This window comes from Brugia malayi (genome assembly GCF_000002995.4).
Source record: "Brugia malayi strain FR3 genome assembly, contig: Bm_v4_Chr2_contig_001, whole genome shotgun sequence".
NCBI classification, from domain to species: domain Eukaryota; kingdom Metazoa; phylum Nematoda; class Chromadorea; order Rhabditida; family Onchocercidae; genus Brugia; species Brugia malayi.
The window spans coordinates 11,736,354-11,761,745 of record NW_025062476.1 but is presented as its reverse complement, the minus strand read 5'-3'; the positions used below and the strand labels follow the sequence as shown (position 1 = coordinate 11,761,745).

General features: G+C 23.2%; 1 protein-coding gene across 1 annotated transcript in view; it reads left to right on the top strand.

Moving 5' to 3' along the window:
- The window catches only part of Bm8494 (UNC-52/Perlecan, putative), a gene marked incomplete at both ends in the record, with an annotated part of 54,084 nt that overhangs the window by 15,304 nt on the left and 13,388 nt on the right, over positions 1 to 25,392 (top strand). Inside the window, 25 exons of the mRNA XM_043079304.1 lie at positions 411 to 609; positions 1,222 to 1,488; positions 2,107 to 2,250; positions 2,754 to 2,939; positions 3,588 to 3,694; positions 3,811 to 3,897; positions 4,257 to 4,372; positions 6,906 to 7,006; positions 7,471 to 7,669; positions 8,740 to 9,021; positions 9,928 to 10,206; positions 10,590 to 10,862; positions 11,484 to 11,840; positions 13,227 to 13,508; positions 14,209 to 14,718; positions 15,472 to 15,750; positions 16,098 to 16,488; positions 16,674 to 16,837; positions 17,708 to 17,910; positions 18,941 to 19,124; positions 21,440 to 21,649; positions 22,455 to 22,596; positions 22,801 to 22,898; positions 23,041 to 23,195; positions 23,902 to 24,028. Of these exons, the coding sequence (XP_042935238.1) occupies positions 411 to 609; positions 1,222 to 1,488; positions 2,107 to 2,250; positions 2,754 to 2,939; positions 3,588 to 3,694; positions 3,811 to 3,897; positions 4,257 to 4,372; positions 6,906 to 7,006; positions 7,471 to 7,669; positions 8,740 to 9,021; positions 9,928 to 10,206; positions 10,590 to 10,862; positions 11,484 to 11,840; positions 13,227 to 13,508; positions 14,209 to 14,718; positions 15,472 to 15,750; positions 16,098 to 16,488; positions 16,674 to 16,837; positions 17,708 to 17,910; positions 18,941 to 19,124; positions 21,440 to 21,649; positions 22,455 to 22,596; positions 22,801 to 22,898; positions 23,041 to 23,195; positions 23,902 to 24,028 (5,342 nt within the window). The remainder of the gene's footprint in view (positions 1 to 410; positions 610 to 1,221; positions 1,489 to 2,106; positions 2,251 to 2,753; positions 2,940 to 3,587; positions 3,695 to 3,810; positions 3,898 to 4,256; positions 4,373 to 6,905; positions 7,007 to 7,470; positions 7,670 to 8,739; positions 9,022 to 9,927; positions 10,207 to 10,589; positions 10,863 to 11,483; positions 11,841 to 13,226; positions 13,509 to 14,208; positions 14,719 to 15,471; positions 15,751 to 16,097; positions 16,489 to 16,673; positions 16,838 to 17,707; positions 17,911 to 18,940; positions 19,125 to 21,439; positions 21,650 to 22,454; positions 22,597 to 22,800; positions 22,899 to 23,040; positions 23,196 to 23,901; positions 24,029 to 25,392) is intronic.

Sequence of the window (25,392 nt, the reverse complement as noted above, 5' to 3'; positions counted from 1 at the left end):
AAAATATTTGTTTGATAACTTAATTTTATTAATTGATTTTTTTAAAGTGTGAAAAATAGAATAAATAATTTTGTATTATTTTTCAAAAAAAAAAAAAAAGGGCTGAAATTAAAAAAAAAACAATGCCAAAAATTTAAATAAAAATGACGAAGTTAAAATAAAGTGAGAATAATTAGTTTTAATTAATATGTGATAAATTCATTTTGTATAAATAAAAAACAAAATAGTAAATAAATGTTATCGTAAATATATGATTATATTACAATAGAAGGAAAATAAATTTTAATTTTATTATCATTTTTGATTTTAAACAAATAATATTTTCGTTTTCTTTTTGTTGTTAATTTAACTTATATTAGCATAAATAATAATAAACAATGATGTAATTTTATTTATTTCTTTTTTTATAGACCTCAATCACAAGCACAAATAACAGGAAATGATATAACATTTGTATCATTTTATGAAATACCCGGGCAAACATTGTACTGGAAAATGCCAAAGCAATTTTTGGGTAATAAAGTTACCAGTTATGGTGGTACATTAAAATATGTCTTTCGTTATTCTTGTACTGGACCATTAAATATTGATGCAGATGTGATCTTACGGGTGGGTATCTTTTTATTATTGTTTGTTTATTTGTTTGTTTTTGTTTTCATTTAAATATAATACTAAGTAAACAAATAATATGCTAGTTTTTTTTTTTTTTTTATTAAACTTTATGTTATTTATTAAATTTCTTTCTTTTTTTTTTTGATTCATAAAATTACTGTCAAATAAATTTCAATATGAAATAAAATTAATTTTGAAAAAAAGAAAAACAATAAATTAATAAGTACATATGTGTCGATATTATTATTGAAATAATATTTAAAAAATAAAATTTAGACTAATAAAACTAAATTGAGTAATTGAATAAATAAATCAACCTTATGAACAATTACTTAAACTAATTAATTTTTAGTAATAATTAATTAATATATGTGCTAAAAAATTATGTCCAATTATTTTGCTTATAATTTCAAAAAAAAAAGTTCCAAAAATTTTCATTTTTTATATGTCTTTTGCTCGATTCAAACTACTACGATTAAAATTAATTTCCACCAAAGAATTTTCATCTTTAAAAGATATCGAACGAAATAGCATTTTCCGCTTTTTTTCGAAATAGCTTAGTTCCGGTTTTTTTTTTTTTTTAATTTTTATTTATTTAATAAATTTTAGGGTAATGATATTTCATTACAATATACAAATCATCAACCAATTTATGCTGATCGTGAAAATACAATTGAAGTAGTTTTATTCGAAGATCATTGGCAACGTATGGATGGACAGTTAGCCACACGTGAACACCTGTTGATGGCATTAGCTGATCTCGATAGCTTATTAATTAAAATGAGTTATACGGATGATTGCTCATCGTCCTCATTAATTAGCGTTTCATTGGATTATGCTGAACCGCATGCAACCGGTGGTGAAATTGCTTATGAAGTAAGCTAAAAATTTTATTTATAATTTTCCTTCTTTTCATTTTTTTTCTTTTTTTTTTTTGTCCATTCTTTTTTAAATTTATTCCTTTATAAATTTCTTTTTAAACTTAAATTTTTTTTTAAAATTTATTTTAAATTCATAATTTATTTGAAAAAAAAAAAGTTAAGTATAATAGAAAATTAGATTAATATATCATTGATTAATGAAATTAAATGATTGTTTCATTGTTATAAATTTGAGAAAATTTTTTGATTTTTAATTTTTTAATTTATTTTACGTTTTTTTTATCTTTTTTTTTTCTCTCATTCTTTTTTAAATTTATGATAGAAAATTGAGTTAATATATCATTCATTATTTAAATTAAATGAATTAGATTAAATTATTTGTTTCATTCTTATAAATTGAAAGATTTTTGAAATATATTTTTTAATTTGTTGCACTTTTTTTTTTTTTCGAATACTTTCAAGCATTTTTTTTTTCTTATTAGTTTCAATATTTAGTAAAGTAATAAGTAAGAATAAAATTTTTTAAATTTGAATTATATGCATTTTTTTGTTCTAGGAATTGATTTTTTTTTTAAGTGAAAAGAAAAACTGAAATAAGCATATTGAATTAAAGGTTGAACAATGTCAATGTCCGCCTGGCTACATTGGTACATCATGCGAAGATTGCGCACCTGGATATTCTCGTACAGGTGGTGGATTATATCTGGGTCTTTGTGAACGTTGTGAATGTCATGGACATGCTTCACAATGTGACAAAGTTTGTTTGTTTTTTGTTTTTCTCTTCCTCCTCCTTTTTTTTTTTCTCGATTTTTAATTTAATAACTGAAATAAACTTATTTTTAAAAATTTAAAATATTGATTATTGAAACTTTAATGGAGAAAATGATTAATATTTTTACAAATTTTTCCACAATATTTGCCTTTTATATTAATTTATTTATTACTTCTTTTCTAATAAACTTTTTTCTGTAATTTTACATTTGAATTTTTTTTTTAAAAAAAAAAAAAGTAATTCCACAATATTTATAAATTAATTCATTTATCACTTCCTTTATAATAATTTTTTTTTTATATATATTCTTAGATTTAAAGAAAAAAAAATCGAATTCCTATGCAATATTTACAAATTATTTTATATTATTTCATTTATCATTTCGTTTATAATAAAATTTTTTTTTTTGTATTTTTAAATTTGAATTTAAAGAGAAAAAATAATTTAAAATAATAAATGATTTTAAAAAAGAATTTGTTGATAATTAGGAGCATGGCTTCTGCTTGGATTGTCAACATAACACTGAAGGCGATCAGTGTGAACGTTGTAAACCAGGATTTACCGGTGATGCACGCCGAGGTACACCGCATGACTGTCAACCGGCAGCGACAAGACCGCCATGCATGTGTAATAATCATTCACCGCGAGGATGTGATTCATTTGGTCGATGTTTGGTTTGTTTTTTTTTTTTTTTTTTTTTTTTTAAAAAAAATTGTTTTAAATTAATAATAAAAATTAACCAATCAATGATAAAAGTAAATAAACTAAAAATAAAGAATCATTGCATTGCTAGAATTATGTTAAATTGAAAAAGAAGAAAATAAAATGGAAGAAATTGAATTTATTAACTTTTTGATGAAATTAACATTTTCTTGCGTGAAAAAAAAAATCATTTGACTGGCATTGCTAAATTCAAATTTATTAATTCTTTAATTAATTAATTAAGTAAATTACATGAAAGAAATCATTTAAGGTAATTTTGATATTGTTAATAATTCAAATTTATTATTTCTTTAATTAATTATTTGATGAAATTACATTTTTTTTTTTTTTTTTTTTTTAAGAAAAAATCATTCAAAATAATTGATAAATCCAAATTTTTGTTAATTCTTTAATTAGTCAATTAATTAATTAATTAGTGAAATTACATTTTGTACAAGCGAAATCATTTAAATTAATTGCCAAATTCAAATTTATGAATTCTTTAATTAATTAATTGATTAGTGAAATTAGATTTTGTATGAAAAAAAAAAATTGTTCAAGATAATTGACAAATTCAAATTTTAGTTAATTAATTAATTAATGAAATTATTGTATTTTAGCTATGTGAGCATAATACAGAAGGATATCACTGTGAGCAATGCAAACGTGGATTTTATGGTGATGCATTACGTGGTACACCATTTGATTGTACGCCATGTCCGTGCCCGTAAGTTTAAATTTTTACGTAAATCTAATTAATTCCTAATTTCATATATTTTGTTATACCACGTATTTTTTTTTTTTTTTTTTTTACGTAATTTTATAATAAATGAAAAATTTCAGTGGTACATCAGATTGCTTCTTAGATACGTATGGTCAAGTACAATGTCGTAATTGTCCAGCTGGTTTAACTGGACGTTTATGTGAAGAGTAAATTTTTATTTAATAAATTTTGAAAAAAAAAAGAATTGTAATTTATCCTTTAGTTTAGTTTTTAAAAATAATATATTAGGAAAATTATGTAATATAGTTAAAATAATATATCTTTTTTAAAAGTTATTTGAATTATTCTATATATTGGCTAAATTACAAATTTATTAATTCCTTAATAAATTAGTTAATTAATGAAATAACATTACCTGAAAAAAGTAGTGTGCTTTTATTAATTAATTAAATTTGTGTTTTTTTTTTCTTTTTTCTATTTAACTCTTTTTTTTTTTTTATTTAATTGTATGTATAATACTATGAAAATAAATTAATGTTGTCAAATTTTTATTGACAAATTATAGATGTGCACCAGGTTATACACGTTCACGTTCACGTGCACGTATTGACGAAGGACGTATTTGTGAACCAATTGGACATGTGGAAGAAACAAATATCGTATTTGTACCAACACCTGAAGGTGATCGTAAACGTAAACGACGTTTTCGCTTGCAGCGTAATCGCTTACAGCGAAATCGCCGTTATTATCTTCAACGCAAATCATATTATTAAGCAATAAAAATTTTTTCATTTTTTTTTTTTCCTTTTTTCTTTTTTTAAAAAATTCGTTTTAAAAATTTGAATTTTTTTTTCTTCAAAATTAAATCTTTAATTATTTTATTTTATTCTCAATTCATTTATATTCAAATGTATGTGTGTTCGTTTTCTTTTTTTTTTTTTTGTCACTGTGTTTTAATTAGCACTTTGTTCACCTGTGTTTGTTTCTTTTTTTTTATTTTTTTTTTTTTTTTAGTTTTTTTTTTTTTTAATTTTTTTTATCAAACACATAAAGCACAGAGGTTATTAGCCAAAAAGCATTTTTTTTTTTTCTTTGTAATAATTTGAATTAAAATTTGCACAAATCATTTCAAATCATTAATTTCACATAAATTTATTTTGTTTTAGCATTTTAAAAGAAAAAAATTTTGAATAAATTAATATATATGTACGAGTATAATTTAATTTATCAATTTTTTAAAATAATTTGAATACCATCAAAATTTACAATAGTTAAATATATTTGGCTAAACCTCTAATATTATAACTTTTTTTTTCTCAAAAAAAAAAAGCTTATTATCCCAATTGTCATTATACACCTATTGCTATTTCATTTGGTCATTGAAATTTTTGTTTGGCTACAAATTATTTCAAATTAATTGGCCCACTTTGATTTAAGTTTATATGAAAAAAAAAAAAAAAAAATTTTTAAAGCAGTTTACATAATTAATATTTTCAAAAGTTATATTTTATCGAAGAAAAAAAAAATTTATTTAGTTTGAATTTTAAAATACAGAAAATTAATTCTACACCAAACAAATTTCAAATTCTTACTTACTTTTGTAGCTTTAACAAATTATTATCATTATTACAACATATTTGAAAAAACGTATTGCTAATTGGCAACAAAAAAAAAAAAAAAAAAAGCAATTTTAATTAATTGTCTCTTCTCTTTTTTGTCCTCTTCTTTGATAAGAACACACCTCAGTGTTTATCACTATTTATCACTGCTTATCACACGATACATACGTGTCGTCCGTTTTGTCACCTTTTTTTTTTCCTTTGTAATTATATGCAATTAATTATTATTATTAGTTATAATTTAACAGTTTTTACAATTGACAAATATAAACTTTATTCGAAGTGCATGGTGTTTTGTTGGAATTTAAATTAACTAAAGAGAATTTCGCCGTATATTTTGTTTGTTTGTTTGCTTGTTTGTTTGTTCATTTGTTTTGCTTGCCTGCTTGCTTTTTTTTTTTTTTTATTCTTCATTTAAAAATTTTAATCCTTCAAAAGTTTTTTTTTTTTTTTAAAGAAATTATTTCAAAATTTAAACATCAAAATTATTAATTTCATCAAACATATCTTTATTATCATAAATTTTAGTTGATTTCCATAAAATTATTAATTTAATCAAAGTTTCAGATTGTCATTTTAACTAATTTATCTTTATCTTTATAAATTTTAGTTGCTAATTCATTTTAATAATTAAAAAGCTTCCTTATTTCATTTAATTAGCATATATAGCAGCTAATTTAAGTTCAAAATTATTTTTCCCCTTTTTATTTTGTTTATATATTGTGTGTGTGTGTCTTTATTTAAATGTATCGTTGATTATTCGATACAAAATAATTTCATCATTTTTTATTTTTTAATTATCTTAAAATTTATGAATTTACATATATTTCAAGGAAAATTTTTTTTAAACAAAAAAAAAAAAAAAAAAAAATAGAATGAAATAAATAAACTATAAATTCTTTGAGTTGTTTAATTTCATAATAGTATTTCAAGAAGAAATATTAAAGAAAATCTTAGGAAGACTTTCAGTATTTCTCTTAGAACAGTAATATCATTTTAATAATAATAAAAATAATAATAGTAATGATAAATTAAGAAATCATTTAGTTAGCTATTAATTGCTGAAATATTTTTGAATTCAGGTCAAATTTTAGACCTATTTAATAATAATAATAATGAGTTATTTAATATTCATAAATTTGAATACCAATAATATCTAAGCTATCATAATATAATAATATTTACAGATGTAGAATAAAAGTTTTGTAATAATAACAATGACAACAATAATAATAATAAAATCGTATTACCTAGAAATATAAAGTGCAATTAATTATTCTAAGGATACATTTAATATTTAATTATCATATTTATAATTTTATTTTATATTTTAAAAAATATATATATACTCGCTTGAAGCATGGTTAAATTTCATTAATTTTGATATTATTTTAAGTAAATATAGAAAAGGCATGTTCTCACTTAATTAATTTAAATTAATTAATTAGTTTATAAATAATAATGATACCATACATTTGCATGAATCATGAAAATAATTGGAGAATTTCAGAAATATATTCTGCTTAATTTATCTACCGGAATACGTTTTTGAAAAAAGGAAAAAAAAAAAGAGTGCATTGAATTTATCATTTCAGCATACGGTCCACCAATACGTGTACAAATTGATGCCCCAAAGAATTTACACATTCCGGTTGGCGGTAGAGCTCGTTGGTTTTGCCGAGTTATCGGTCAACGGGTATCATTCCTGTTTATCGTTTTTTTTTTTTCTTTTTTTTTTTTTAATTAAATTTTAATTGTAATATTATTTGATAATTTCTAGGTTGAAAATTCAGAATTCAAAGTTGAAATCAATTCCTTTTTTTCTTTAAAAAGAAAAGAAATGTTAAAATCTGAATTCTTTTTTTTATTAAAGTAGATTGTTTCATTCATAATAATACTTTATTTATTTTATCATAAAAATTCTTTACTTAGTGATCTTTTTCTCATTTAAACTTTTATTTGAATTTAAATTTAAAATTTTTAAAACACATAAATATTTCTACTATTCAATTAAATATTAATTAAATCATTACATAGCACCTTATCATCACTTCTTTCTTTTGTTTTTTGTTTTTTTTTTTTTCATTTATTTTCTCATTTCTACTATCAATTGTTCTAATTAATTTAATTAAAACAATAAATTAAGATGATCATTTTAAGAGTGCTGGAATTCGATTACAATGGTCAAAAGTTGGTACTGCTGGATTGCCAAGTAATGCAGTTCAGTATGATGGTGAGTTAATTATTAACGGTGTGCGAGAATCGGATGCAGGTCAGTACCGATGTACCGGATCCGGTGATCATCAGTTTGCTACCGATGATGGTACACTAAATGTTGAAGCAAAACCACGAATTCCAGGTTTAATTTTACATGTATAAATCATCTCACTGATAACAGATTAATGATAATACTGAAATTAATTTCTTGAATTATCAACAATTCAAACATCTCGATATTAGCATGATTCATGTCACATCTCGATATTAGCATGATTCATGTCACATCTCGATATTAGCATGATTCATATCACATCTCGATATTAGCATGACTCAGCTTCTAGTGTACATTAATCACACCCTACCCTATCTTCTGGTATATTTGAATTTAGCGTAAGATTTATGTTACATCTCGGATATTAGCACTGTTCATCGTGATATTAACATTATTCACGTTATATCTTGACATTAACAACGTTTAGTCACATTTCGACATTAGCACTATTCACGTCACAACCCCGATATTAGCATTGCTCATGCTATATCTCGACAATAGCATTATTCACGTCATCTCGACGTCAGCGTTGCTCACGTCATACCTCGGCAATAGCATTGTTCACGTCACATCTCGGCATTAGCATTGTTCACGTCACATCTCGGCATTAGCATTGTTCACGTCACATCTCGGCATTAGCATTGTTCACGTCACAACCAGATATTAGCATTAATCATATTTTGCTTTCACTCACTTTTTGTGCGTCACATTGATTGAATTGAATGTTTCAAAGAAGAAAATTCTTCATACAATATTAAAATACAATAATATATTTAATGAATTGTATTTATTTATTTAAATTTATTGCGAACAATTTTTTTTTTCAAGCAGAATCGACCATTTGAATTGTTCCTTTTTTTTTCTTTAATTTGCTAAATATATCTAAAAGTTTAATTCTGCTTAAGCTCACCTTTTTCGTCCTTTTTTATTTTTGCTAAAATTTAAAGTTATTTCTTTTTTTCCACTCTTTCTCTCTCTCTCTCTCTCTTTTTACCTCTTTGTCTATCGCATATAAATTTATGATATTTTTGTTTTTCCTTCAATGCAACCTTTTCCTTTTCTTTCTTTGCTCTAATAATTTGCTTTTACTTTTAAATACTTAGAAAAAAAAAAAAAAAAAAAATTTAGCGGAAAAGAAAAACAAAATGAAACTTTAGTTATTGGCAGACCGCCACCAGTAATGATTGACCCATTGGAACAAACAGTAAATGTTAATGACATGGTTACCTACCGTTGTTGGGTACCTGGTTTATCATCTTGTGAACTGAAATGGTACAAAGAAGATATCGGTGGACAGCTACCGCATGGTGTATATCAAACCGATGGAATGTTGAAAATTCCGCATGCGCAATTGGAACATGCTGGCAGTTATATTTGTACCGCTTCTAATGAATATGGCATTGGGAAATCACCACCTGCACGTCTAATTGTTCAGAAACGTAAGTAAATTAGTAACAATGATAGTAGTGATAACAGTAATGATAACACTAATGACAATGATATTGATAATAATAATCGTAATAATAAGAAAACAATAATAATATGTACAATGAAATATTTTGTAAATAAGAAAATTAATTAATCATATTTGATGTTATTTTAGAATATGATTAATTTAAAAATTTTTATTCTTTTCTTTTCTTTTTTTTTTTTTTGTTGTGATATGAAATAGATTAAATTATTATTTGTTTGCAAATTCATAACATTATTAATAATTCTTGTACTTCATAGAATTAATTAATTAATATTAAGAATTCTTGTATTTCGTAGAATTAATTGATTAACACTAAGAAATCTTGTATTTTATAGAATTAATTAATTTATTTATATTAATCTTTTTTAAAATGTGTCATTTTTAGACTAATAATTTTTGTATTGCATATAACTAATTAATTATTCAATTGCTACTAATCTTATTTAAAATGTGTCATTTTTAAATTATTTGTAATTCTTGTAAAATTAATTGCCTAACTGATTTTTTTTTCAGGTGTGTGGTTTTTTTTTTTTTTAACTATTAACAATTTTTGCGTTACGTATAACTAATTAATTAGTCAACTGATATTAGTTTTATTCAGAGTAATTTTTCTTTAACTAAAATTTTTACAAATGAATTCAAACTAATAATTATGATTATAGTAAAACAAAAATAGGGAATATTTTACAATTTAATAAATTTATTTTGCATGAAGCATTTTTTTTTTTGTTTTGTTTTGTTCTCTTCTCTTTGCTATTGCATGCATTTGCAATTTGCTTGCTTATTTAATAATTAAGATTTAAAATAGCAAATAAAAAAATAAATAAATAAAATGCATAAACGCGCGTATACATGAATAATATATTTATAGCAATTCAACGTCCTAGAATTGATCCGCAAGAAAATACCGTTGCGGAAGGTGAACCGGCACGTTTCCGTTGTTGGGTACCTGGTGATCCAACAGCAATTCTAACATGGAAAATGAAAGGTAATGGTCCATTACCACCTGGTGTACAACAACACGATGGCATTTTGAATATTCCAAGTGCGCAACGTCAACATGCTGGAAGTTACATTTGTAGCGCAAGTGATCCGATAGGATATAAGCCACCAATTGATAGTCCTGTAGCTAGATTAATTGTTAGGCCAGGTAAGTAAATAAATATTTATACGATTTCTTTTTTTTTTTTTTTTTTTTTTGTTTCAAAATTTTTTCTCAAAAAATCATTAATTTTTTTTAAGAAATTATTGTTTTGATCGTTATGTTTACTTTTTTTTATTTCATTTAAATTTTGGTCTAATTAGTATTAATATAATTTTGATCACAATTAGTAATAATAATAATGGTAATACTTGCATTAAAACTATTATCATAGTTGATTGAGAGAGGAGAGATTATAAGAGATAGATTTCCGTTTTTCCGATTTATAGTTTTTTTTTTTTTTAATTTTAATACAACAATGAAAGATATGTATGTATTTGTAAGTTGTTCATACTTTATTTTTTAACTTATTCTCTTCTTTTCTTTTGCAGCAAGTAATCCATTGGTTGATCCACCGGAACAAACAGTAAGTGAGAATCAACCAGCTCAATTCCGTTGTTGGGTTCCGGGTAATCCAACAGCAATCCTTCACTGGCGACGCGCTGATGGTCGTCCATTAGGTTATGGTGTTAGTGATAATCAGGGAATTTTATCCATACCTCGTGCGCAAATGTCCGATGCTGGTGAATATATTTGTTCTGCACGATCTGTTGATGATGGCACACCTGTTGACTCATCACCAGCTCGTTTAGATGTTCAAAAGCGTAAGTTTATACGTTAATTACGTAAATGTGACTATTTATTTATTTTAAGCAAAATATGATTATGAATTTAATGTTTAAAAAATTTGAAATTTTTAACTCATTTTTTTTTTTTGCTAGCGAATTGCTATATTTTGAATTTGAATTTTTCAATAATTTATTCGGCGAAAACAAAATGAAAAAGGAAATCCGAAACTTCAAGATTTAAATTTGAATTGATTTTCGAAAAATATTTGTGGTAAAAAACAAACAAACAAGCACTTCTACTAATAAAAAAAAATTGATCTACTGCATTTATTGATTAAATATTGGTTTAAATTATAGAATTAACGTTTGTCTTTGTTTCATTACAATTAACATTTATCTTATCACATTACAATTAATATTATCACGTTATCATTATCACGTTACTTACGTTTCAGAGTATTGCAGAATATTTCCGCCTTATTTGCACTCACTTATTAGTTTTTTTTTTTGCTATAATATTTCTTGAAAAAAGAAAAGCTATATTTTATTGACTTTATTTGTTTATTTTTGTTTTTCGTATTTCTTTTCTTTTACTTTTTTTTAATTTATTCTAATCCATTCATTTTTTTCTTTTTTCTTTTTTTTTTTTTTTTGAAGCTTATGAATTACATACAACTGAACATTCATTGATGGGAGAACAATCAAAAAATTTGCAAAAACCGGAAGTTGATCCGAAACATGAAATGGTATATGAAGGTGATCCGGCTATGTTCCGTTGTTGGTTACCAACAAATTTAAATGCACATTTGAAATGGTCGAGAGCAGATGGTACACCATTACCAAATAGTGCATTTGATGATGGCACTGGTACATTATACTATTTAAGAGCACATGTATCAGATTCTGATTTCTATGTTTGCAAATATATTACGGAAAATGGTAGCAAAATATTGGAATCGGATCCGGTTCAATTAAAAGTAAAACCGTATGAACAAAGAAAGGAAATTAAAAAACGTAATCTTTTATGTTGCTTTTTTCTTTTCTTTTCTTATTTTTTTTTTTTTGTTTATTTGTTTACTTATTTATTTTTATTTTTATTCTTTTTTTTTTCTTCTTGAAATAATTTACTTTAAAACATTAACATTTTCTAACAATTATAATATTTTTATGAAGAAAGAAATTTCTAATTCAAAAAAGAAAAAAAAAATTTCTGTTTTTTCATAATTTTTTCTTGCTTATCTAACAAAGTAAATAGTTTGATAAAATGAGTTAACTTTTTTTTTTTAAAAAATATTTGTAAGTTAAATTAGTTTAAATGAAATAAAGAAGAAAAAATTACAAATTGATTTTTTACCATTTTTTTTCCTTTTGAAATTTTACATTTAATCAAAATCTTTAATTTGCATGCAAAATAATTTGAGGATTAATGTTTCTAACAATTTTTGTTATATTTCTGAAGAAAGAAATTTTTATTTTCATAAATTTTTCTTCTTTTCTTTTTTTTTTTTTTTTTTGCTAATCTAATAAATAATAACAATTAAATAAAGTAAACTAACTTTGATTTTTTAATTAGTATATTTAATTTGTATGTCAAACAAATGTAAATAGAATTTATTTTTTTTTGTTAATCAGATTAATTTAATATTTATTTGAGAATGAGTTAGTACAAAATTTTTTAGATATTTAAAACTTAGTTGATTATTTCATATGCATTGCACTTACAAATATAATATATTATTTTAATAATTCGATTTGAGCTGTTTATTTTATTCTTTTGGATTTTAGTTAAATGATAAAGTTTTAAAAAATTATTATTGGAGATAGAATGAGCAAAGAGAGAGAGAGAGAGAGAGATCAAAAAAGGAAGAAAAAAGTAAAACAAATCTCAATTTAGTATATGAAAAAAGATTATATTTTCGAATTTTCAAATAAGATGTACTAAATTAAAATTATCTTAAAAAATTAAAGTCATCAAAATATTAAAGATTGAAATTACCAAAAAAAAAAAAAAATAAAATTGTAAAAAAAAAATAAAAAATTAAAATTATGAACATTTTTTTGCAATTTAAAATTTCATCAATTCAAAAAAAAAAAAAAAAAAAAAAAAGGAAATTAATTTTAGAAAAGAAAAATTGAAAAATAAAATAAAGCAACAGCAAATTTTAAGAATCACTTAAAAAATATATTTATAAATTAGTATAAAAAAGGTAAAAATTTAATGCAATTTCAATTACTATAAACAATAAATACAATTAATTTTGTTAAAATTTACACAACATTTTACAGCAAATTTTAATGAATAAATAAACAATATGAAATTTTTATTATAACTAGCTAATTAATTAATTAATGAATTAATTAATTAGTGCTTTCTCATTAATTTTTCCTGACATATTCTAGTAGAATTACCACGAGAAGCACCAATGATTGATCCAATGGAGCAAATTGTTGACGAAGGTGAATCATCACAAATTCGTTGTTTTATATCTGATAATAAAACTAATGTTATACTAAAATGGAGAAAACAAAATGATGAATTACCAATTCATGCAACACAGAAAAACGGAATTTTGTTTATTACACAAACGGAAATTAATGATGCCGGAAACTACATTTGTACAATGGATGATTTCCGTGGTACACCAATCGATTCACTTCCGGCACGTATTAACGTAAGACAACGTATGTTTCTCTTCTCTCTCCCTCTATCTCTCTCTCTCTCTCTCCCTCTTTCTTAATAAAAACATTTAGGATTTTAAAATTTCAGTATTAAATATGAAATTACTGAGTGTTTTGTTCATTTTTTTTTTACCTTTATTAAATTTAAAAAAGAAAAAGATAAAATAATAATAATAGTAATTAAAAATAGTAAATTGTAAAAGCTAAGTAAAGTAATAATTAGATAAGAATAGAATGTAAAATTAATGAATTTTAAAAGTTAATAAATATCAAATATGAAAACGAAATTTAAAAAAAGAACTAAATTTAATTTTTTCAACTACTTTTTACTGTAATTGAATAATAATTGAAATTTCAATTTTAACCCATCTTTTTTTTTCTTTTTATTTACCAGATCACTTCTTTTCTAACTATTTCTTTTTTTTTTTTTAAAAAAAAAAGGACAAAATTAACAACAAATTAATTTGATTAATATTTGCTTCATTCATTTGCCCTTTTTTTTTTTCATTTTTACTTTTCATTAATTTAACATTTTCTAAATTTTTTTTTTCTAAAATATGAATTAACTTTTTTTTACACTAAAATGATTAACTAAATTAATTTTAATTTAGCAAAAATTTATTATGTTAAATGTAGAATACATAATAAACTTTTTTGTTGCATAAAATTTAAAACGAAAAATGGAGTTAACGAAGTATTATAGACGGAAAAATACCGGTTGTCCTACCGATATCATTAACGGTCAACAAAGGTGATTTGGTACGTTTTCAATGTTATCTACCAGATAAACATACGCAAATGCTTCGTTGGGGATTTAAGGAAAAAAATGGTCCATTACCTGAGGGTGCATATGTATATTATGGTGTTTTAACAATTGATAAAGCACGTTTAACTGATTCCGGAGAATATATTTGTACGGATGATGAAACATTACAAAGTGCTGCACCGGTTACTTTAACAGTGGAAAATACTGGTGATAATAATGATAGTAATGATAATGATAATGGTGATGATGATAGTGATGAAATACAAGAAATAGAGAATATACATGATAGTGATGAATTTAATAATCGTATGAAACAACAACAACAACATGATAATCATGATATTAAACATGGAATAATGGCGAGAAATGATTATGATGAACATGGCAATAATAATGATAACAATAGTAATCATGATTATGATACTAACCATCATATTGTTAAATACGGTAACTGCTTGTAATTTTGTTTTGTTTTAATTTATTTTTTCTCTTAACTACTTTTCTTTTTCTTTTTTATTTTCGTTTTCTTTTTTTATTTTTATGGCATTTATTTATTTTGTATTATTTATTTGTTTAATTTAAACAAAACAAAAAAATTTTTTTTTCTTAATTGAAGTTAATTTTTTTGCAAATCTTTTAAAAAATTTCATTGATTTGTTTAGGTTTAATTAAAATTTCGATTTTTTTTTATTGAAAACTAAGAAAAGCAATTCTTTTTTTTTTTCCTCCTTCCAACTAATATAAACTGATTATAATTTTGAAAATTTTTGTTAACCATTAGAAATTTTTTCTCTCTTTTATTCACTAAATAAACAGCACTAATAATTTTTATGAAATATATATAAAAAAAATAAACAACACTGATAATTTGTATGAAATCTAATTTAAAAAATTTCTCTTTAATTTAAAAAATTAATTTCTCTTCACAAAATCTAATAAAAAAACATTAGTTTTATTTCTGTTTTTTTTAAAAAATTTTTTTGGTTTTCTTTCTTTTTTTAATTAAATATGTTCTTGGGTTTGGATTATTTGTTGCAATTGAATAATTTTGGCAAATAATTATAATTGAATAGTAATTGCAGTAACTATTATGCACAAAATAATAATATGCACAAATGACTAATTCAAATTTGAATTTCAAATTTTTGTAATTTATAATTAATTATCGAATATATTTATTAATGGTAGAGTTATTTATAGGTGGTAAACCACCACGACCAATTGCAACACCAAATGATCAGGTTGTTAAAATTGGTGAAGTAGCACGATTCCATTGTGATCCAAACAGTGATACACCAGCTACCATTCGATGGGGTTATGAAACTCCCGATGGTCCATTACGAGGTGATGTGGTACCGGAAGGTAACGATTTAATCATTCATTCAGCGGATCACTCACATGCTGGTGAATACATCTGTATTGCAACCAATCAGTATGGTACCGGTGAAGCTGAACCTGTTCGACTTCATGTTACCGAAAGTATATATATTTCAAAAATTAAAATTTTATTTTTCATAATTTTTTATTTGAAATCAATCAAATTGTATTGAAAATTTTTAAATTTCCAATTGGAATATTGAAATATACCTTAAATTGAAAAAAACCAATTTGCATATATATTTTTTCTTTCTGTTATATATTTGGATTTTATATGTTTATGTTAGAATTATCTCAAATGAATATTTGATAATTAATTCATTTTCAGTTTTATTCTATTGCAATTATTAATTACTTTATTGAAATAATTTTTTTATTTGGTTGCAAAAAAATAAATAAAACTTGAAATAATAATTAAAAACTAAATTTAGCTTTTCTTCTTATTATAGAGGAAGAACCACCGACAGCACGTGTGGTACCACGTGCCTGGAATGGACAACCAGGTGATAAGCATCAATTCCATTGTATTACTACCGGCTCTCCGAAACCAACTATAATTTGGACCGGACCAAGTGGTGAAGCATTACCTGATGATGTCACTGATATTGGTGGTGGTTTCTTGGATTTCCAGAATGCTCGAGCTGATATGAACGGTGATTATACGTGTACGGCAACCAATATTGTTGGTGAGGCAAGCGATTATGGATCCGTTAATATTGGACCATCACTTACCGTACGTACCAGTCCACCTGGTCCACGAATTGTACTAACTGTTGGTGAACCATTGGAGGTTAAATGTGAAGCATTTGGTGAACCGGAACCGGAAGTTGAATGGTTGCAGTAAGAAAATTTTATTTTTCCGTTTTTCTTTTCTTTGTCTTCTATTTTTCGTTTAAATTTTGATCAATGCATAATTTTTTTTTCTTATTATTTATATAGAAGTAAAGAGAAAAAGTAAAATGTTTATTTTAAATTCTTTCATTAATTTTTTTTTTTTAAAAAAAAATTAGTGAATAATTTTGTAGTGATCCGGGACCAGAACGAGGTGATCTACCGGATGATTTCAAACCGGTTACAATTTCGGAGCAATTCATTCGACATCCAAGTATTGGACTTGGTAATGCTGGTGTATACACATGCAGAGGTAGCAATATTCAAGCTTCAGCTAAGAAGGATATTTATATCGAAGGTAATGCTAAAACTTTTTTTTTTTTCAATTTTGTTAAATTTGAAATTTAATAGAAATATTTGAGTATTAGTTTATTTCTGAACTTCCATATATAATTATATACTTTCAATGGATAAAAAGTAAGCTAATTACGTGTATCACGTACGTATAATAACAGAAACATTTGTGTGTATCACATGCGCATTGTATCAAAATCACATATGCAAGTTTACGTGTATCGCATACAAGAAATATCAGTGATAACATTTGCACATGAAATATACGTAAATTATCAGAAATAATATTTACGTGTTTTACGTACATGAGAAATGTCAGAAAAATATTTGCATTACCACATATGCAAGATATCATCAAAAACATTTGCGTGTATCATATGTGGAAAATATCCCAAAAAATATTTAGTTGTATTACATACGTAAGTTATCAGACCACGTACGCGAAACATCAGGAACAACATTTTTATCACGCATGCAAAATATCGGAGATTTACGTGAACCATCTGTGCAAAATTTAGAGATAACGTTTTGTACATATATATCACGTACGTAAGATATTCAAAAATCTACCCTAGGTTGTACATAGAGACATTTCAAGAAATATTACAAATTTTTTTTTTTTTTTTTTTTTCAAATTATTCTAATTAATAACTATAATTAATAGCGTTTTGTTTAATTAAAGTAAATATTTTAATTTTAATTTAACACTCAAAATTTTATTTTGCATTGCATTTCATTACAATTTTTTAAATTATTTCTTCAATATGGAATATTTTTTCTTTTTTTAAAATTTCATTTCAATTTATTTCTTTTTTCCGGTTTCGTTTTTTTTTTTTATTTTAATTTTCAATTAAATAATCAGTTGATAATATAGTTGTGGAACCATCAAAGGTAGCAACAGTAGCAATTCTCGGTGGTTCAACACAATGGTTTGAACCTGGCAGATCAGCTGATTTGATCTGTACCGCAACAGGTAGTGAAATTGTTGATCGTATCCAATGGGTCAAAGTTGATGGTGCATTGCCGGATGATGCAAAAGAAACGGAACTTGGAATTTTACATTTGCCCAGATTTAGGGTAAGGAAAAATGAAAAGGAGAAAAAAAAAAAGATAAATTATTAATTTTTTTAAATAAAAAATATAAATGTTTAAAAATATATTAAAAAAATATTTAATAAATTTAGAAAATTATTTTTTTATATTTATTTTTTTTTTTTTGCTTTTTTGTGAAAAGGATGGTTTAATATGTAATTAATTACAACTCTCATTTTTTTTTTTTTAGCAAAAAGGTACTGATTTATTTATTAAAAATATAAATAATTTATCACTTTAATTTTTTTTTTTTTTTTTAGATTTATTAAATGTTTTTTTGATATATTCTTAAATATTTATATTTTTCGCTTAAAAAATAATTAATTATTTGTTATATATTTTGTCAGTTTTAAAATAGCAGAAATTTAGTAAATTTAATTTATTTCAATAAATTAGCTAAAATTTTTTAAAACGAAATATTTAATAAATAATGATAGGATTAATTTATCGAATATGTTTTAGCCTTTGAAAATTTACCTCTTAATATTAGTTATTAAATTATATTATTTTATTCGTCTTGGTTAAAAATTTTTTTAAAAACAAAATATATAATTAATCATTTATCAGGTATTTAATTAATTTATCAAATATTTAATTAGTTAAGAAGAATATGATAGCTAATTAATAAACAATCTAAATTGTATGATCACAATTTGCTACAAGATATAATTATTGTCAATATTCATTAATTATTTTATGAAATATTATCATTAACAATAATAACTGTACGATTATTTAAATTATTGTATTGAAAATTTTAATGGAATTGAAATTGAAATTAAAATTAAAAAGTTTATTCCAATCCTTTTTCTTTTGTTTATTTATTACAAAATTCTAATCATTTTTTATTTATTTTGTTATTGTTTTATTTCAGCTTTTTTTTTACTTTTGTTTATTTATTATTATTTTATTTTGCTTCAACTTATTTAATTGTTTATTTTTTTTTTATTATTTGATTCCAATCTTTTTTTTTTTCTTTTGTTTATTTATTATTAATTTATTTTGTTTAATACAGAAATCTGATAGTGGTGAATATGAATGTCGCGGATATCGTCATAATGAATTGGTAGGAAGTAATCGTGTTACAATATATGCTACCAATTTAGCACCATTGGATACAGCACGGGTAGAAATTGATTCACCCGCTGTTCGGGTAATTGATCAGGGTGAATCGATTAAGCTTACATGTACAGTTGAAGGCAGGTTTTCCTCTTTTTCCTTCATAATTTCGTTTTAAATTTTATAAATTTCCTTCTTTAATATATTCGTATTTTTGGCAAAAAAAATTTTCAATTTAAAAAAAGGAAAGTGAAAAAGAATTTGAAAGAAATGAAATTTTTTAACTTAATAAATAGAAAAAATTTTTTAAAAGGAAAAACATTTTAGTTTAATTATTTCCTATTTTATTAGTATTTTATTTGTGCAAAAATTAGTTAACAAATTAACATTAATTTGTCTAATAAATAAACTTATAACTGATGCTATTTGTTGATTTCTTACTGATTAATACTTAATACTAATATACTCGAATTAAATAATAAGTTAACAATGAATTTAGAATGGTTAAAATATCGATGATTTTGTAATTTTAAAAATTATAATTCAAAAAAAAAAAAAAGACTAATTTAAAGTTCAATTGAGAAGTTAACAGATATAATAAATGTCATTTATGCATGATTTATCAATGAATAAATTTTATAAATAAATGAAATTATCATATCAGATAGTTTAAATAATCTTTTTTCAAATTATTTCAATCAAATAATTTCTAATTTCATTAATTGCATAAATATTATTTTTCTTTACTGATAATATACTATTAGCAACATTTATTTTTGCAAAAAATAAACTTAATGTAATTAATAATTTCTCACTAATTTTATCATTTTTTTATCAAATAATGATTTGCAAACAAACAAAAAAAAAGAGAGAAAATGAATTTCGTTTTTTATTATTAGTTTATTGCTAATATTACTAATTATTATTATTACTTATTATTAACTAGGCAAAATTAATAATTGCTTATTAATTTTCCGAAAATTTTATCTTGTTTGATAAATTTTAAACAGAGAAAAAAGAAACAGTGAAGTTTTTTTTTTTTTTTTTCCACATTATTTTCATAAATAAAATTTACTTTCGTATTATATATAGTTTTACCAAATATATCAGTGAATTAAATATATTTATTATTCCTATTATTATTAGCTAATTTAACTTTTACTTCAATTATTTGTTAACCGATACTATTACTGTTATTATTATCACTAATAATTATTTTAAGCCAATATTAGCTAATTTAACTACTGCTTTAATTTTTTTTAACCAACGCTATTATTGTTATTTTTTTTTTCTTTATTTATTACTAATACTACTTTAATCCATCAGAATATTACTTTAACTTTGATTCATCGGATCATTTAACAAATTGATTATTGCTTTTTTGTTTTGCTTACAACATTTTGCAGAAAGAAGCATTCCATATCTTCTAACCTGGTATCGTTCGGTTGGCAAAGATAATTTAAATGAAGCACCAATTATTTTAAGTAATGATAAATCATTGCACCTGAATGATGCTAATTTCAATACACAAGGCATTTATTGGGTACATTTCGAGAGTACAACCGGTGAAAGTATTCGCAGTAAACCGGTTTATCTCCTTGTCCGTAACACATATACCGGTCATGTCCTTTTATTTTTCTTTTTTTTTTTTTTTTATGTTTAACTGATCATATTCATTTAATAATAATGTTAACAAATTTCTAATCAAATTCATTTATTAATAATATCTTAATGGTATTTATTTTAAGGGAAAAATTTTAATATCACTTATTATTATTTAACTTTAATTTATTGCTATTTAAGAATTAATTCTTTTATTTTTTAAAAAAAAAAAAAAATTTTCGTCTCTTTTTTTTATTAATGATTTTTATATTAATTTATTGCTATGAAATTTTATAATTTATTCGTCCATTCGTTTTATTTTTTTTCTTTTTTTTTTTATTTCATTATTTTAATATTTATTTATTTATTTTTTATTTTGCATTTCATATCAAAAAAAATAACATCAAGTTAAAATGTTAATCTAACCGAAAATGTATTTTTTTGTTGTTAGTAATTTGTTATTATTGTTTACTGTGCTTGAATTAGTTAATATTATTTCGGATATTATTTTCAAACCGAAATTTTTTGTTTGCTTTCTTTGTTTGTTTATTTGAAATTAATACTTCATGTAATAACAGTGATTTTGTTTATCGTAACCAATATTGTCATTATTACTGTTATCATCTATCACCACTATCATTATTATTGTCATCGTTATTATTGTTGTTATTGTTGTTTTTTTTTCTTGTTTACGTTTCATCTATAATACTAATTTGCACATCTGAAATACTGCTAGAATAGGTTTTTTTTTTTTTTAAAAAAAAAAAGGAAAAGTACTTTTGAGTATCCTAAAATTATGAAAAAATTTGGAATGAATATTTGGAGGAATGGAAATACGAGAATTTAGATTTAGGCGGTGATATTAGTGGTATTAATTATGAATGGGCGTTACTGCGGGGCGGTAATATCATTCGTCAGTACTCAGAAGATAGCACATTGGTGATCAAAAAAGCCGATCCATGGAATGATTACGGTGTTTATCGTTGCGAAGTGGAAGATGACGATGGCGAATTAATTGGACAAGCATATACAGCTGTCACAATTGGATTTACTGATCCATCTAGTCTGATATAACTTTTCTTTTTCTTAATTATTGATAATTTATCATGATTAAGTGCTATTATTGATATGCTGATTAGCTGGCATATCAGTAATAACATAGTAAACATTTGATTTATTATTCAAAACAACATCACTAATTATCATTTATTAGTAATTACAATACGTTAAATCAAAATAATCTCAATTTATATTATTATTATCATGATATCAGTATATCAGTTATATAATCAATCATTTTTTTATCACTGATTTTATCAAATTATATATGAGTATATATGAGTACATATAGCAATGAATTAATCGTTATAGTTATTGAAATCATTCAGTCCATTTTAAGACGAAATTAATTAATTAATTAATTAATTGTGCAATTAAGACAAATCTTAAAAGTAATAATGCAAAAAAAGAATGCATAATTTGAACTTTTTATTTTTATTATTTTATTGTAGAAAATCAGTAGCAAATATTACTAATTTTTATAGGTTTACAAAAAGTAATTTACTTAATTGAATGAAAGATTAAAGGTAAATAGTGATAATCGTTGAAATCTTTTTAAACTTTTTTGAAATCAACAAATATTCTCCTAATCTTTTCACATTTGTCTTTTTTTTCATATAGAATTCTTATTTTTAATAATTGATGAATTGTCACTTAATTAAAAATTGTTATCATTCATTTGTCTTTGCTTTTTTGTTTTTATTGTTTGTTTGTTGTTTTTTTTTTTTTTTTTTTTTTTTTTTTTTTTTTTTTTTTTTTTTTTTTTTACCTCAAGTACAATTTATATATGTAATTAAAAACAATTTTAGATGCACGAGTTGTTAAATTTGATGAAAAATCATCTGCAACAATTGAATGTCCTGTTTATGCCATACCTGGCGCAACTGTCACATGGGAAAAAGAAGATGGTGAATTACCGCCTGGTGCAAAAATGATTGGTAATAAATTGATGTAAGCTTATTTTTTCTTTTCTCATTTTTAAATATGTTTGCATTTTTATAGTTTTACTAATTTAAAATTAACCAATTTGCATGCAATTAAATGTAATTTTAGCATTTTTTAAAGTTTCTTTTTTCTATTTTTTTTTTTTTTTTAAATATTTACTTTACTCATATTTTTGATTTTTCTTGCTCACTTTCAATTTTTAAAATTTAGAATTGATGAATTTGATGATGATGCTATTGGGATGTATGTTTGTAAAGTTGACATACATGGTAAACAAGTTGAAGGTTATGTCAAAGCAGAAATATATGGTTAGTTTCATTCAAAATTTTTAGGTAATTGAATTTAAAAAAAAAAAAAAAAAAAAAAAAGAAAACTGAATTATTGAATTATTAGCATATGAATAGTAAAAATTGATTAATTTTCAAATTATTTTTGCTGTAAATTTTTTAGTTCCGGATACAATAATACAAGTATTGCTGGAACCATCATCGGAAAGTATATCTCTGGGTGATCGAGCATGGTTTGATTGTAAAGTAACCGGTGATCCGGATGCTGAAATAACATGGACAAAAGAGGGTGAAGATGAATTACCGGATAATACACAGGTTTTCCGGACTTTTTCTTTCCTTTTTAAAACTAATTTATCAATCTTTTTTAATTATTATTACTATTATTCATAAATATTTTAATATAGACAGGAATTTAATTTTATCGCTATGAATTTTTAAAAACTGCTGGAGTTCTAAGTTCGAAAATTTTTTAATTCCGGAAATATAATTTAATATAATGATATAATCCTTGTTTATAATTTGTTATTATATAATTTTTTTTTTTTGTTAAAATTTTAATATAAATTTATTTCGCTTATTATCATAAATTTACACATAGATAAAAAACTATGCACTTTAAGATTATTCTTATCATTTAGGATTGTTATCATCAAACAAATAAAGTATTTGATAAGATTCTTTTAATAAAGATATGTGAGATTGTAAACATATTTTAGACTTTAATCAATTGTTGTTATAATTTACTGTGATAATGATTCACTTTTTTTGCTATTGGTAATATTGATATCAAAAAATCTTCTAATTGATAATAAGAAATTCATTTTATGCGGAAAAAAAATAGTAATTACAAAAGAGAAATAAAAAGAAGAGTTATAATAATAATAATAAGTTTAAATTTGTAGAATGCTTATTAAATATAAGTTTAAAAATATATGAAAAAACCAAAATTTGATCAAAAATTAATTTCAAATTTATAAATAAAATTTATTTAAAAAAAAAAAAAAAAAGAAATAATTTTTAGGTTATGGGTAATCGTTTATTGTTTGTAAACGTACGTGAAGATAACGGTGGTATCTATAAGTGTCACGCAAAAACAAAAGCTGGTCCATTGGAAACACGAAATGTGCTCAATGTTGGAATAGCAAAACGCAAGCGAAAGCGTATTTCACGTAAAAAAGAAAAACGTGCCCATAAGGAGGCTGGGAATAATGATAAGAAAATGAAGCATAGTTCTTCCATTTTTGGCACTTGGTTTACGTCTAGCTAAAGTGAAAGAGAAAGAATAAAAATTTAAAAAACAAAAAAAAAAAAAAAATAAAAACTTTTATCAAAATTTTAAAAATGTATTTACAAGCATTTCAAAATTTAAAAAAAAAATTCCACACGAATATAATTTTTTTTCTTTTCTTTTTTTTTTTTTTGGGAAAGGAAACAAAAAAAAAAAAGTTATTATTAAATTAAATTTTATTTTATATAAATTTCACTATAATACTACTACTACTATCACTCATACTTATCATTATGATAATTATAACTATTATTGTTGCTATCACCTATCGCTATCACTAGAGCTAATTACACTAATAATACTGCTGTAATTGTTATTCTTTTGGCACTGCCTTTATTGTTTTGCCAAGAAAAAGAAGGAACAAAAAAGCTTCTTATTGTTTTAGCAAAAAAAAAGAAGGAAAGAAAAGAAAGAGAAAAAATGAATAAACAATTAAAATTTCGAATTAAAATATTTCATTAAATTTTTGATTAATCTTTACGGTGACTGTGTCTAATTAATTTTTTGAATTTTTTTTTTCTTTATTCATTTAAATTAAAAAAAAAAAAAATGCTCCTTTTTCATTTCATTTATGCACTTAGCTATGCAAATTCTAAATTAAAAGCGAAGTATTAATAAAATATTAGAAATTGTTTTCTCTCTTCTCTTTTTCTTTCACCCTCTCTCTCTTCATCTATTTTACTCTTAACATTTCTCTCTCTCTCTCTCTCTCTCTCTCTTTGTTTGTAATATATATATTTTTGAGCATTGAAAGAAGCCTTAAATTATACTTACTTCGGTGACAGTGCCTAATTTTTTAGGCCTTTTTTCTTGTTTCTTTAGCAATTTTTTTTCTTGTTTTTTCATCTAATAAATCATTTCAAAAACGGATTATTTGTTCTTGTCAATATGCTTAAGTAAATTAATTAATTAATTAATTGGGTATTTAAATTATTCATTTCTAATTTTATATAATTAGTAAAATTTCTGTTATATCGCTTATGCCTTTCTCCTCTTTTTTGCTATTTCTCAATTCATTTCTACACTGCCATTTAACATCAATTATATTTATTTCCTTTTTTTTTTTCCATTATCCAAGTATTCAATCACCGCCATACTTTTTTGAATTCATTATGCATTTTAGTTTAATTTAACTTAGTTTAAATTTCAAAATTTAATTTCTACCTTTTCATATAATCCTTTTCCTTGTTTACTAATTATTCAAATAATAGCTACTCGTGTTAG